This window comes from Arabidopsis thaliana, chromosome 3 (genome assembly GCF_000001735.4).
Source record: "Arabidopsis thaliana chromosome 3, partial sequence".
NCBI lineage: Eukaryota > Viridiplantae > Streptophyta > Magnoliopsida > Brassicales > Brassicaceae > Arabidopsis > Arabidopsis thaliana.
This window is the reverse complement of record NC_003074.8, coordinates 18,038,551-18,051,852: the sequence shown is the minus strand read 5'-3', so window position 1 is coordinate 18,051,852 and position 13,302 is coordinate 18,038,551. Positions and strand designations below refer to the sequence as shown.

General features: G+C 37.3%; 4 protein-coding genes across 4 annotated transcripts; 1 reads left to right on the top strand and 3 right to left on the bottom strand.

Annotated features, from left to right (window-relative positions):
- Positions 1-74: 74 nt before the first annotated feature.
- On the bottom strand, positions 75-2,282 carry GSA2 (glutamate-1-semialdehyde 2,1-aminomutase 2). Its single transcript, NM_114732.5, has 4 exons — positions 1,980-2,282; positions 1,548-1,721; positions 826-1,470; positions 75-725 (listed from the first exon to the last, which is right to left on the bottom strand). The coding sequence occupies exons 1-4, from the start codon at positions 2,154-2,156 to the stop codon at positions 303-305; spliced, it is 1,419 nt and encodes a 472-aa protein (NP_190442.1). The 5' UTR covers positions 2,157-2,282; the 3' UTR covers positions 75-302.
- A 96-nt stretch (positions 2,283-2,378) lies between these two features.
- DCF (HXXXD-type acyl-transferase family protein) lies at positions 2,379-5,709 on the bottom strand. The gene is made up of 2 exons (NM_114731.4): positions 4,895-5,709; positions 2,379-3,418 (listed from the first exon to the last, which is right to left on the bottom strand). Exons 1-2 carry the CDS (start codon positions 5,324-5,326, stop codon positions 2,558-2,560), a joined length of 1,293 nt encoding a protein of 430 aa, NP_190441.1. The 5' UTR covers positions 5,327-5,709; the 3' UTR covers positions 2,379-2,557.
- Positions 5,710-7,484: 1,775 nt separating this feature from the next.
- AT3G48710 (DEK domain-containing chromatin associated protein) lies at positions 7,485-11,178 on the bottom strand. The gene is made up of 11 exons (NM_114730.3): positions 10,563-11,178; positions 10,442-10,475; positions 10,250-10,329; positions 10,048-10,107; positions 9,844-9,957; positions 9,681-9,761; positions 9,507-9,578; positions 8,408-8,822; positions 8,237-8,328; positions 8,115-8,145; positions 7,485-8,000 (listed from the first exon to the last, which is right to left on the bottom strand). Exons 1-11 carry the CDS (start codon positions 10,827-10,829, stop codon positions 7,858-7,860), a joined length of 1,389 nt encoding a protein of 462 aa, NP_190440.1. The 5' UTR covers positions 10,830-11,178; the 3' UTR covers positions 7,485-7,857.
- Positions 11,179-11,973: 795 nt separating this feature from the next.
- Positions 11,974-13,205, top strand: CXE13 (carboxyesterase 13). The gene has a single exon (NM_114729.3). The coding sequence runs from the start codon at positions 12,039-12,041 to the stop codon at positions 13,026-13,028; it is 990 nt and encodes a 329-aa protein (NP_190439.1). The 5' UTR covers positions 11,974-12,038; the 3' UTR covers positions 13,029-13,205.
- Positions 13,206-13,302: the final 97 nt, after the last annotated feature.

Genomic DNA, 13,302 nt, shown 5'->3' with positions numbered 1-13,302 from the left:
ACTTTGCAGATGCACTTCCCTTGTTCCGTGGAGAAATATATCGTCTTATGACTCAGATTATGATGTTGGCTACATGATGAAAAAGTGTGTTGCAATAGAAATCATTCTGTGTGATTTGTAAGACGTTAACGCAAAGCAAGAACTCTTTTTAAAAAGTCAACAAATCTTCATAGACATTTTGACTTTTCTTACCACAGTTAAATTTTGTGAGATTGCTTGCTTGCTCTCAATTGAATCTAATTTTCTCTACATCAAAAAATTTCAAATACATTCATGGTTCCCTGGAAGCTTCCAGAGACATTTTAGAGCCGACTTAGAACCTTCTCGGCCGCTGCGATAGTGAATTGGATGTCTTCTGAAGTGTGAGCCAAGCTAGTAAAACCGGCCTCGAATTGAGAAGGTGCCAAGTAGACACCTTCTTCCAACATTCCTCTGAAAAACTTTCCAAACTTCTCTGTATCACTCTTCTTTGCATCCGAGAAATCATAGACGGGTCCTTCCGTGAAGAAGAAACCGAACATCCCGCTTATGTAACCGCCACACATCGCATGCCCGGTTTTCTTCCCGGCTTCTAGTATCCCATTTGTAAGCTCTTTTGTGATCTTGTCTAAGTATTCATATGTCCCTGGCTGACTTAACCGCTTCAGCGTGTGTATACCCGCTGTCATAGCCAACGGATTACCACTTAGCGTACCAGCTTGATACATCGGTCCTGCGGGTGCAACCTGCAAAAAGACATGAGTGATAAAGGATCAGGACTTTCTCAATCTCTTGCAGCAAATTCAAAAGATTATTCGGTTCAATTGTTAACAACTCTAGCTTTACCATTTCCATGATGTCTCTTCTTCCACCGTATGCTCCCACAGGAAGACCACCACCGATGATTTTCCCAAGAGTTGTTAAGTCAGGTGTGATTCCAAAGTATTCTTGAGCTCCACCATAGGCTAAACGAAAACCAGTCATGACTTCATCGAAAATAAGAAGAGCACCATTGTCTTTAGTGATCCGGCGTATTCCCTCAATGAACTCTGGTTTAGGTGTAATAAAACCCGAGTTACCAACAACAGGTTCAAGAATGATGGCAGCAATCTCTCCTTTGTTTGCCTCAAAAAGCTTCTCAACAGCAGCAATATCATTGTATGGAGCTGTTAAAGTATCTGAAGTAGCTGCTTTGGGGACCCCAGGCGAGTCAGGTAGACCCAAAGTAGCTACACCACTACCTGCTTTGACAAGGAAAGAGTTTGCATGACCATGATAACAACCTTCAAACTTGATGAACTTTTGTTTCCCTGTGAAGGCACGAGCAAGACGTAGCACACCCATACATGCCTCTGTACCGGAGTTAACAAACCGAACCATTTCAATACTTGGAACAGCTGAAATCACCATCTCAGCAAGAACATTCTCTAAGAGACAAGGAGCACCAAAGCTTGTTCCTTTCTTCATTGTCTCAGCCAAAGCAGCAAGAACCTGCACTAGACACATCACCGTATCAACTACTAAACTTTCAGCTATCTAAAAATCATCAAAACTGGAAAGAAACAAACCTCATCATCAGCATGACCAATTATAGCAGGTCCCCAAGATCCAACATAGTCAATGTATTCATTTCCATCAATGTCTCTTATTCGTGAGCCCTTTGCAGAATCCATCACCACTGGTTGTCCACCAACAGATTTGAAAGCACGTACAGGTGAGTTCACACCTCCAGGCATTAAGTTCTACACAAAGGAACCAAACCAATTTCAATAATCAGAACAGAATGAAACCAATAAAAACAAAAACTTTATCTCAGATTATGATTCTATCTCAAGTAATCTTATTTTGTTAGCAATGTTCCTTGAAGGGTAACAAAGATAATCACTTTAACCAAAAATATGATCAAATCCCACAAAACCAAAGCAACAGAACATCAAGGCGTAATCAATCTGAAGAAACATTTCTTATTGACTGAATTCATGGAAATTGAAAAGCCTAACCTTCGCAGCATTGAAAGCTTCCTCAGATTTCTGAAGAGTGAATTTCTTCGTCTTCTCCTCTACCGAAACCGACATCTTGATGCAGCGACGGTTGGACGACGAAGAAGCTCTCTTAGAGAACTTTGCGGAGCACGAAAACCCTAGAGCAATCCCTGATCCAGTAAGCGTCGCAGCCATTTTGCTATATCTCTACGTTTCTCTGTTACTCTCTCACTTGCGCTCGTAAGTAGTACAGAGATAGTCAACAAGATAAGGCGGAGATGATCTTCAGATTTTAGATGGAGCCGACCCGGTGGTTTAAATTCAGACCCGATCCGGTTTGATTTTACTGGAATCTGAAACTCAAGTCAATATTTGTTTGTTTGACTTTGTTAACCAATCCGGTTTCTTTGACCCGATCCGGTCCGATAACTTAATTTGACATATATATATTTTCTGCGAATTACATAAATTTTTGTAATGGATACAAACGTGAATTCAAATATAACATGTATAAATAATGACTAGATTATAATTTTCCTTTGCTTATAATTTGGTAGAATATATCATAATTTGATTATGAAAATGTATGTTCTTTTTCAGATCTTCATAAGCTCTTCAAACACTTCCATAGCTGAAGTAGGAAGGCCAAGAAACACATTGATACTCTTCATATCATCACCACTTGGTAAGAACAAGATCACTTCCCTCCCTGGTAAACCAACCGGTCCAGAGAAAACCGGTTCTCCCCAACCGAAATCCAGTTTATGCAATGTCAATTTTGACCAGGATGTAATCAAAAGTGTCGCGTTCATACTCGGCCGTGTCCGGTTCACCTCGAAGTAGTCCATAGCCGACCGCATGAAGCCGTCCGTAACCAGCTCCACCAGTCTCTTGACCAAACCCACCGAGTGAGAAAGAGGGTTCCCAACTAATTCTCCCGATGATGTCACCAAACCGGTTAACACAATCCCGTTCCCGCAATATCCTTGCGGGAGACGTGGGATGAATCTTGACCGTCCATCCGCCGCAAACAGAAGCTTAACCCGTTGGTCCGGTTTAAACCGTAGAGCTTCGCATCTTGATTTCCAAAGAAACCCGGTTAAGGCTTGAAATGTTGATACCTTATTATTGTTATTTTCTTCAATCGCCATGATCTTGAGCTTCTCAAGCTTTTCGGGTTCGAAAAGAAATGATTTGTAGATGAGTTTTTCTTCATCGTAGATTTTTCCGGTGTCGGAAATATCTTCAATTTCGTCGAATTCATTGTGTGGGAACTCGATTTTGGGAGGGTTTCGTGACCGGAGAATCGTACGGTCCAAGAATGGTGGGACGGATAAAGGAAGACCCTTGGCCATCTCGCACCACGAGTTGAGGAACTCCGCAGCGGCGACTCCATCGAACATGTTGTGGCTCATGCCTAGTCCTAGGACAAAACCCCCACATTTGAAATTTGTCACCTGAAAAAAAAAACGGAACATAAAACTTTATCTAAAGATGTTAAAAAAAATCCATGCAACATTTTAGAATGAATCGATACCAATTTAAAGAAATAGGAATGAAATAATATACATTTAACTTAAGTACTACCTATTGGTTACACACACAAAAAAAAAAAACTTACTATTGATCGTCGTTATTTCTTTTGGTTACTTAACAATACTAATTACGCATGGTTCTAATTAGATGGTCTAATGTACCTTAAAGTTTGAACATGATGACCACTCTAGTTTTTAAGAGTAACGTCTGATCATTTGTTACTATATTAGTGTGTGTTCGTTACTACATGCATGAGACATAAAAATGATTTTTTTAGTAACATTGTATCATAATTCATAAATGATATTCGGGAAAAATGTCTTTCAAATTTGGGACGATTTAATTTTGAACTTCACGGAAGATAAATAAATCGTAAAGTTTTTGTTGACTTTCGAAATAAATGACAAAGTGTTTGTTGACTTGCCATTTGAGTCATGTCGTTAAATAGGTTAACAGAAAAAATTTACGGCGTTAATGTCTCGTTTATTTGCTCTGTTAGAACAAAACAACGTCGTTTATTGCAGAGACAAAACATCGTCGTTTTGTCTTGAAACAAATTTAAACCCTAAATCCCCAAATCGATTTCATTATCTCAAAATCACAGACCCACCTTGACCTCAAAATCGCAGATAATAAATCGATTTGGGGATTTAGGGTTTAAATTTGTTTCAACAAACAAAACGACGTTCCTTTGTCTCTGCAATAAACGATGTCGTTTTGTTCTAACAGAGCAGATACACGAGATATTAACGCCGTAAAATAATTCTGTTAACCTATTTAACGACATGACTCAAATGGCAAGTCAACAAAAACTTTGTTATTTATTTTGAAAGTCAACAAAAACTTTACGATTTATTTGTCTTCCGTGGAGTTCAAGATTAAATCATCCCAAATTTGAAAGTTCGTGATTTTTTTGACATTTTTCCCAATGATATTCAGGGAGATTGTTATTAAAATAAACTATGATTTAGATATTTACATATATAGTTGTATTTTTTTGGATTATATTTTTATATTAAGATTTTTTTTTTTATATTAAGATTTTACTATTACAAACAAAAAAGTATTTTGTCATATATCATATAAATAAGTATAATTGAATTTCTCAAGCAAAACTCCCATAAATCTACATTTTGGACAATCACATGTGATTGATACTCAAAAAGTTAAACTCATTTCTGACATTAAATGCGATCATTTATATCAATTATCAAGTGGCTAAAATAAGCAAATTACTCCCGAACATTATGTAGGATATTTGCTACTCTAGTTTGCTGCTGTCTATAAGCATGTCGCCGTCATTGTAAATACATTATTTTCCCGCAAAACCTAAGTTTATGTAAAAGCTAATCGAAAAATATAGTAATTAGTACGCAAGAGATCGATCAAAACCTCACCTGAACTACTACCGGTGGAATCTCAAGAATATTCCGGGCACCTGGAACGTCGTAAACAAGTTTCTCGAGCGTCTCCATTCTATTCTCTGAGATGGCCTCTTTGATCGTATCTATCCCACAGTTAGCCTCAGCTTCCACAACCACTACACCTTCTCCGGTGCAATTGACGGCGATCTTCCCTTCCGGACTGATCGTCAGCCTTCCGGCGACAGGGTAGTAATGAACAAGAACCTCTGAGAGAGATTTCTTGATCACATTGTAGGATTCTTGGTTGGTTCTTGACTCCGATTTGTAGTAATATAATGTTTTCACGATGATGGCGATGTTTTGATCGAGATTCGAGAGATAGTAATGACCATTCGGAGTTTCGGACACGGGAGGGATGAGTTCAGGGTTTTTCCTTGTGACGATGAACTCAGATGAGGCGACCATTTCAATGGTTTTCAATGAAAGAAATCGAAAAACGTATGGAATGGCTCGAATAAAGAAAGCGAGAAAACAGAGAGTAGACCTTGATATATAGGGTTTTAAGTCCTAAGGGGGTCTAGTAGAGATTAGGGTTAGCGGTATCTTGAGTAGCAAGTGTATAGCTGGAGAGATAAGGTAGATAAAGCTTAAGGCCCACTCGAGTTTTTGCACAGAATTTATGGGAAAAGTGAAAGAGCCAAGAATATAACGTGAAATATAGGTTCTTTAGGGAGGTTAAGTGGAGAATAGGGTTTAGGTATTTAACAAGGGAAGATTATGTAGCTACAGAGATAAGGAGGTGATCGAAAACATAATAAGGACCACTAAAGAACTGGCTACTTCAATACTTTAAGACCGGTATGGACGGCTGATTGAATAAATACATATATTTATGGGGTAATTGGTTGGTTGATCGATAAGAGTGATATCTAACCATATTTGATGTTACGGCCTACGGGTCCATTACATGGATTTGTCAAAGTTGGATGTTTTCTATATGTAAGAGAAATTTTAATATTAGGTTCAAAAATCATTTTTTGATCATTCCTCTAATAATTTGATCACATATTCGGACGTCGGAGTATGAAGTTTCAATTGGTAATATATTATATGTGTGAGATTTGCACTTGCAGGGTAGAGTATAAAGAAAGACTCGGGATCTGTAAATGACATCAGGTGATTCACTTGGAAATCAAAGCTAGAAACAATGAAGGTGAAACACGGGTAAGCATAGCTGGAAACAATGACATCAGGTGATCTCACTTATAAGTATGAATTACAATTTTAGTAGAACTTTTTTTTGGGTCAAAATAGTTTCTTTATTTTTAGATGATCTCATAATATAAATCAGTGGTTTCATCCAATTTTGTTTGTTGTCATTGTTTACTTTCCATGCAGGATAAACTGTCTTCTCTGTTTACTTTCTATCATTGTGTCTCTTTTAAGTGGAATTGTAAACTAGTATAGAGAGACCCCAAAAAAGAAGCAAGCTCAAAAATCCTTACAAAGACATCTACAAAAATGAACTCAAATCCAAAAAGTATCCAGTCGTACAATTAGTATATATTAAGAAAAGTTGGAAACTTAACAGCTACACAAATAGGAAGACGCTAAACTTACAAACGGTTCAAGATAATGTTGATCGGTGTAAAAAAAACATGTGGTTCAAGACAAATTATTGAATGATGACCATAAGATTAATTATGAATCATAAATTAATAATTATTAAAACAATTTAAAAAACTTTGGCATTCTAAACTAATAAATATCTTGTAAATCAAGTAACACAATAATCATCTGATAAAATATAAAATTTAAACATGATTAATAAATTAAAAACACAATTAAAGTACTAAAATAAAAATAAAAATTCATGGTGAAAAGCTTATTATCGTGCATTTAGTTCATCACCAAAATTGCATCAGGTAATATGACAAACTATAAAACTGGGGCTTATTTGTAAATGTTCAGAATTGACTTAATAAAGTTTGTTTAATTAATACAAATGATTTTTTGTTCGACTCCAACTCAAATCAATTCAAAACTTACATAAAAATTATTTAGATTTATTTAAAGTGATAATATAAAACTGTATAAATGATAAAAATAAGAATCTTAAAGATATAAGCGTTACAATTCAAAATTATTAATAAAAAAAAAATACGGGTGTTCAATAAGGGTATAATAATAAGTAACACAATAAAACCAAACCATGCACACTATATGAAGCATATTTGTTGTCACATACGCTTCAACTATTTGTTTGTGCTGCTGAACCGTCGATTGTGTGGTTTTATTGTGTTATTTAGCTCCTCAAGAAGTTTTAACTTTTTAAATGCGTGAGAAGAGTGCAGAACTAAGCTTGAGAGAACCGCACACATGGTTTCCAAACATGGGTTGGAGATGGAGAAGAAGATCAGGGACTGAAATGTTCATGATAAACGTTTTAACTTCTTGAGGAGCTAAATAAAATGTTTATGATAAACGTTTTGCTGAACCGTCAATGGTGTGCTGCCGCAACCGCCAGTGGTGACGAAACGAACATGCTAATTATAGGGTGGTAAAATAAACATGACACAAAAGTTAACATGACTCTTAAAATCAAAAATAAGTGCAATAGATCCCATAACACGAGAGATTACTTGTGAATTCATTCGTGGGCGTGTCTTGAGAGGAATTATTGGCTCTCTGATCGACTTGGAGCTGATCTCTTGGACGACCCTTCTTTTCCTCTTTTGAAACACAACAATATTTATCCATGTCACTTGTGTGCTGCTAAAGTGAAGAAAGATTGCAAGTCCTTACAAATACATCTCAAATTAATTCTAATCCAGAAAGTATCCAACCACATTACCTGATACTACATGAGCCTAACAGATTACACATTACACCAAACATACAAACAATCCTATGATTCACACATGGAAGGTTAAGTTAAACCGTCTCTTCGGTTATGTTTTCTTTTTCTTATTGTAGGAAAGAGAAGAAAGACAAAACTAGTCCTTTCCCTCTTTCTCACCTTCATCCTCTGTGTCTTCCTCTTTCTCATCATCATCATCACTCATTTCGTTAATGGCATCTGTAATGATATCCTTCACCTCTGCTTTTCTATGCATAAGATCAATTCCAAAATGGCTCCCTAGTATTATCACAAGCAGGAAAAGAATGTTTCAATGATAAACGTTTCCTGAAGATTTGGAAGACGATAACTATTATGGATTGAGAATAAGAGAAAAGCTTTACAGAAACATACCAAGCTTCCGTAGAATATCAGATAGAGTTGCCTGTTTGGAAACAAAATTCAAAATGTCTTTGAGTTCAAAGGTTTTGTATACGCTTTATAATCTGTAAATTCTCAAACTTTTGAAGTCTCACCGTATTGAAGTCTACTTCCTTCAGAATTTTGGTCACCACTACATGCAGTTCTTTTCTTGTGGGTTCTTTTTTACCTTTCTTTCGGGATTGTCCTGTGCCGGCCACAATCAAAGAAATAGAGAGATTCAATACACTATGAAAATGTGTGATATTTAAGCTTTCGAAACAAACCTTGATCTTTGGATCCTTTTGCCTGTGGTTTACTTGTCTGTGTCTTGCCTTTCTCTTTAGAGGAATCGTCTTTATCAACCTTTTGCTTCTTGCTTGATGATGTAGTTGATTTATCGACTTGTCTGAAGGACTTTCGACTAGATTTTGCAGAACCTTTAATAGATTTCTCCTCTTCAGCTGCTGGTTTCTCCTTCTTAGTCCTTTTTGACAAGCGTTTCTTATCGGTTGACTTAGTCTTCTCCTTGGCTTTATCTTTCTCATCTTCAGTTTCAGTATCTTCACTTTTGTTGTTTTCTTCCTCTGGAGCTACATCATCTTCTCCATTAGAGTCATTTGTTCCTTCGGAACCAACATCAGACTCACCATTTCCTTCAGTCTCAGTTGGCTGTTCTTGTTTCTTCGCCTGCCTTCTCCTCTGTATATATCAAACAGAATAACAGACACAGTCAGTAATTGTTTATGCAACTTTCTTCACATAAAATCAAGCCACGCAGAGACAGAGACTTTTGCTAGAATCTCCACATGTTTTGTTTTCTCGCAGAATCTTACGGTTTAGAGAAGGTTCAAAGCCATATCACACAAGGAGCTAAATGGGGGATCACCAAATAACAAGACATGGGAATGCCATTGAGTAAATAACGTACTAAGCTAGTGCTAAGACTATCCAAAATACTTTCACTGAGCGGCCTAATAATACCCTTGTTGACTAAAAACCAGCCAATTAAAAGTGACCAAGCCATGGAACTTATCTTAGATTTCCTACTATTCCCAAATTTTCTCATTATGGTATTATACATTGCTTAATAATTACTGCATACCAAATGGCAGCTGTAAGTACAACTAAAAAATTATGAAATAAGAAAACACCAGTTTATAACGCATTGATGCAATCTCGAAATTCATTCATAATGTGAGTTGCAGTAACTGATAAGGGAGCGCAGACAAAGATATTCATACCATAGAGACCTAATGGTTCATAACAACAAACTTGATTACAAAACTAGAAACGGAGCTAATTTTACCAGCCACGAGTCTAGAATAAACAAATCAGGTCAATGACTACAAACTATAAAGAAGAGAAAGGTTAACAATTACAAACCTTAGCTGGGACATGTGATGATTCTCCAGAGGTCACGTTCTTCGATGTGCTCTTCTTGCGCTTTTTAGTTTCCTACATCATGTATTCAAAGAAAGGAGATAGCAATTTAATACCCCATACTGAATAAAAAACAATGAAGAACAGTCACAAGATTCAGCTGCTAAGTTAGAGTACCTTTTCACTATCAGCAAGTAGAATATCCCTTGTTGCTTTGGGACATACCAAAAATTCAAGCACTCTTACAGCCAGTTCTTCCTGAAGGATACAGATGTATGAATAAATAATCGAGAAAGACACAAATAGATATATAGATAGACCAAATATTCATATCACTTACCTTTTTCACAGTACTTTTGTTTACTGGTATATCAAGCACATCACAGAAATCAATCAACTTTTCTTTGATACATTTATCAAGCTTCTCTTTAGCTTTTGCTCTTTGCTTCTCCTCCTGGAAAACATTTAAATACCACACTCAAAACAAGGCTCATCATCATACACATCCATGGAACTAAATATCTAAGAGATGGTGTACAGTTACCTCTTGCTCTGACCATACAAAACCCGAAAACTGACCAATGTTTTTCTTTAGCATCTGTGCCTGCACAGCATTTTTCAACACAACCCTTGAGTAATCAATCATTCACTCTGGAAAAAGTGAACAAAAAGTGAAACTTCAAGATAATATTCATATCATATAAACAGAGCGAGACAGCTTTCTTATACATAACTAAATGAAGCACCTTTGCTTTTTTGCCGTAAAGAATGGTGTGAAGTAAGAAGAGGTTGTCATCAGGTTTTCTCTTGGACAGTTTATAAGCAACTGAAACAGTTAACAACTCTATCAGACTAAATTTGGCTTTCAAAGAGTAACACCAAATCTAAATCTAATAAGATAAAGAACCCAAATCACCAAATGTGATAAATTAACATACCATTTGGAATTTCCTTAAGCCGTGTTCCACGACCCTGAAACAACCAAACGAAACTAGAACTATTCAATGTCCAAAACTCAACCCAAAAATTGATAAAGGAAGCAACTTTACATATTTATACCTGTGTAATTGACAGAGGCTTGTTCCCGGAGGATCGAGGAGGAGTATCTATAACGTAACGGCCAGTCCTCTTCCTCTCCCTTATAGGTCTCTCACTGACTGGAGTCACCGGCGATTTAACTTTTTCTCCATCAATTTCTTCTCCTTTCTCCTCCATGGCCTCATCTTTCTCTACTTCATCCTTCTTCTTCGTCTCTGTGTCCTTCTCGGTAACAGCAACAGTATCTGCTAGTTGTGGTGTTTTCAATTCTAGGGTTTCAGTCGCCATGTGGAGACGACGACTAACTGAAACAGTGGTGAATAAAGGAGAAAGCTGATGGGAGTGATAAAGGAGAATCGAATCAAAGGGTAAACCAAAAAAAAAAAAAACTAAATTTCAGAGCTTTTGAGAGAAATTCGAAAACCTAAAATTTGGGGATTTCAAAAATTTTGGTGCCAAAAGAAGAAACTCAAAGGCGGGGCTCTCGCTCACTCCCCAATTTCACAGCTATCCCGTAAATTTTTTGAGAAAAATGTCGTTTGATACATGAACTTTCAAAAAATAGTTATTTAATACGTGAACTTTTTATGAGGCTAAATAAAACATGATAAAAACGTTGACCGGATATTTTACACATATATAACCGTTGACTAGGCCAAAAATAACGCGACGATCATTAATAATCCTGGTTAAGATAGATTTCATCCAGTAAAAAGTGTCTTACGCAATCTAAGATAAGTCGTTTGAAATATACATCCCTTTTTTTTAATTAAGAAAGAATATTCTATCTATCCATTTCACTTAACTATGTTTCTCTTCTTTTACTGATAGAAGTGTTTCATTAGGTAAGTAAGCTAGGATTTACATAGCGCACCAACCTCAAGAACGCTCAGTACAAGAAGATTTTACTTCCATTTCAAAAGATTTCACTAAAACAAAACAAAGCTATATTCATTTTCTCTAATAGAACATTGTAATATATCTCGTTTCTGTTATTGAAATCATTGGTTGGATGATGTTTCCGACGATAACTTTCATCGGAGTCGGAGACTCTAGCGGATAACCTTTGTTCTTCTTGAGGCTTTATCTCAGATTCTCATCTAAGCGTCTAGACTCGTGACATGTTGGCATGTTACTGGAAATAGTCTTGTAGTTATTATTTTTTAACGCTAACTGAGGGCATTTCCATTGGAGATATCTCGTTGAGATACTCACCTAATTATAATTTTTGATATACTAATTAGAAGTCAATTCCTTACACTTGTCTCTTCCTAACTAGTTTAATATTAAAAATTAAATATTTTATTGAACTATATAAGTAGGACAAGTAGAGAAAATTAAAAAGAAGGAAAAAAGGTGCACCGTAGAATAACTGACATGTACTTTGAATTGTGTGGCATATATCTTCAGTGTAAACAATGACATTTTGGACACCATTCTCAATACTATAATATATCTCTCCCACACACAATCATACTCTCTCAATCTCAACCAACGATGGATTCCGAGATCGCCGCCGACTACTCTCCAATGCTCATAATCTACAAGAGTGGCCGCATTGAGCGACTCGTGGGTGAAACCACCGTGCCACCTTCTTCCAACCCACAAAACGGAGTCGTTTCCAAGGACGTCGTTTATTCTCCTGACAACAACCTCTCCCTCCGCATTTACCTCCCGGAGAAAGCCGCCACCGCCGAGACCGAAGCCTCTGTAAAACTCCCTCTCCTCGTCTACTTCCACGGCGGAGGATTCCTCGTTGAAACCGCTTTCTCCCCGACTTACCACACTTTCCTCACGGCGGCTGTCTCAGCGTCAGACTGTGTAGCGGTCTCCGTGGATTACCGACGTGCACCGGAGCATCCGATTCCTACTTCTTACGATGATTCTTGGACAGCTCTCAAATGGGTTTTCTCCCACATCGCCGGATCTGGCTCAGAAGATTGGTTGAACAAACACGCCGACTTCAGCAAAGTGTTCCTCGCCGGAGATAGCGCCGGAGCGAACATAACGCATCACATGACGATGAAAGCTGCGAAAGATAAACTCAGTCCCGAGTCTTTGAACGAGTCAGGAATCTCTGGAATCATCTTAGTTCATCCTTATTTCTGGTCAAAAACCCCAGTCGACGACAAGGAGACGACGGATGTAGCAATAAGGACGTGGATCGAGTCGGTCTGGACGTTGGCTAGTCCCAATAGCAAAGATGGATCAGATGATCCATTCATCAACGTGGTGCAATCAGAGTCGGTGGATTTGTCCGGGTTGGGTTGTGGTAAGGTTTTGGTAATGGTGGCTGAGAAAGACGCGTTGGTGAGGCAAGGTTGGGGTTACTGGGAGAAGCTTGGTAAGAGCCGTTGGAACGGAGAAGTACTGGACGTGGTGGAGACTAAGGGAGAAGGTCATGTTTTTCATTTGAGGGATCCTAATTCTGAAAAGGCTCATGAACTCGTGCACAGATTCGCAGGGTTTATCAAGGGAGACAAGTAACATTGTGCTTTTTAGTTTGGTGTTTGAGATGTGTCACTGTCTCACTTTCTCTAATGTTTCAGTAATTTGCATGTTGCTTACAACATCATTATATTCAATTGTATTGCTAATAAGAGATGTTTAATTCTGCCCACTAAATATTTTTATTGTAATCTTGATTTTTGTTTTTCCACTTAATTAACGTCTTGATTGATTGTCTAAATAAATGGTAACATTACTCAATGGTACAACCAAACCAAACAAAATAGACCAAGATCCACTAAAATTCATCTAG

What these genes read in the sequence shown, in the direction of transcription:
- GSA2 (NM_114732.5), bottom strand. Translation starts at nt 2,156, where the DNA reads ATGGCTGCGACGCTTACTGGATCAGGGATTGCTCTAGGGTTTTCGTGC. An exon ending in TTGGTCATGCTGATGATGAG is followed by an intron (nt 1,471 to 1,547) that starts GTTTGTTTCTTT and finishes TGTCTAGTGCAG; the next exon opens with GTTCTTGCTGCTTTGGCTGA. An exon ending in GAAGAGACATCATGGAAATG is followed by an intron (nt 726 to 825) that starts GTAAAGCTAGAG and finishes GTCTTTTTGCAG; the next exon opens with GTTGCACCCGCAGGACCGAT.
- DCF (NM_114731.4), bottom strand. Translation starts at nt 5,326, where the DNA reads ATGGTCGCCTCATCTGAGTTCATCGTCACAAGGAAAAACCCTGAACTC. An exon ending in TTCCACCGGTAGTAGTTCAG is followed by an intron (nt 3,419 to 4,894) that starts GTGAGGTTTTGA and finishes TTTTTTTTTCAG; the next exon opens with GTGACAAATTTCAAATGTGG.
- AT3G48710 (NM_114730.3), bottom strand. Translation starts at nt 10,829, where the DNA reads ATGGCGACTGAAACCCTAGAATTGAAAACACCACAACTAGCAGATACT. An exon ending in TTTACGGCAAAAAAGCAAAG is followed by an intron (nt 10,108 to 10,249) that starts GTGCTTCATTTA and finishes AATGCTGTGCAG; the next exon opens with GCACAGATGCTAAAGAAAAA. An exon ending in AGGAAGTAGACTTCAATACG is followed by an intron (nt 8,146 to 8,236) that starts GTGAGACTTCAA and finishes GTTTCCAAACAG; the next exon opens with GCAACTCTATCTGATATTCT.
- CXE13 (NM_114729.3), top strand. Translation starts at nt 12,039, where the DNA reads ATGGATTCCGAGATCGCCGCCGACTACTCTCCAATGCTCATAATCTAC.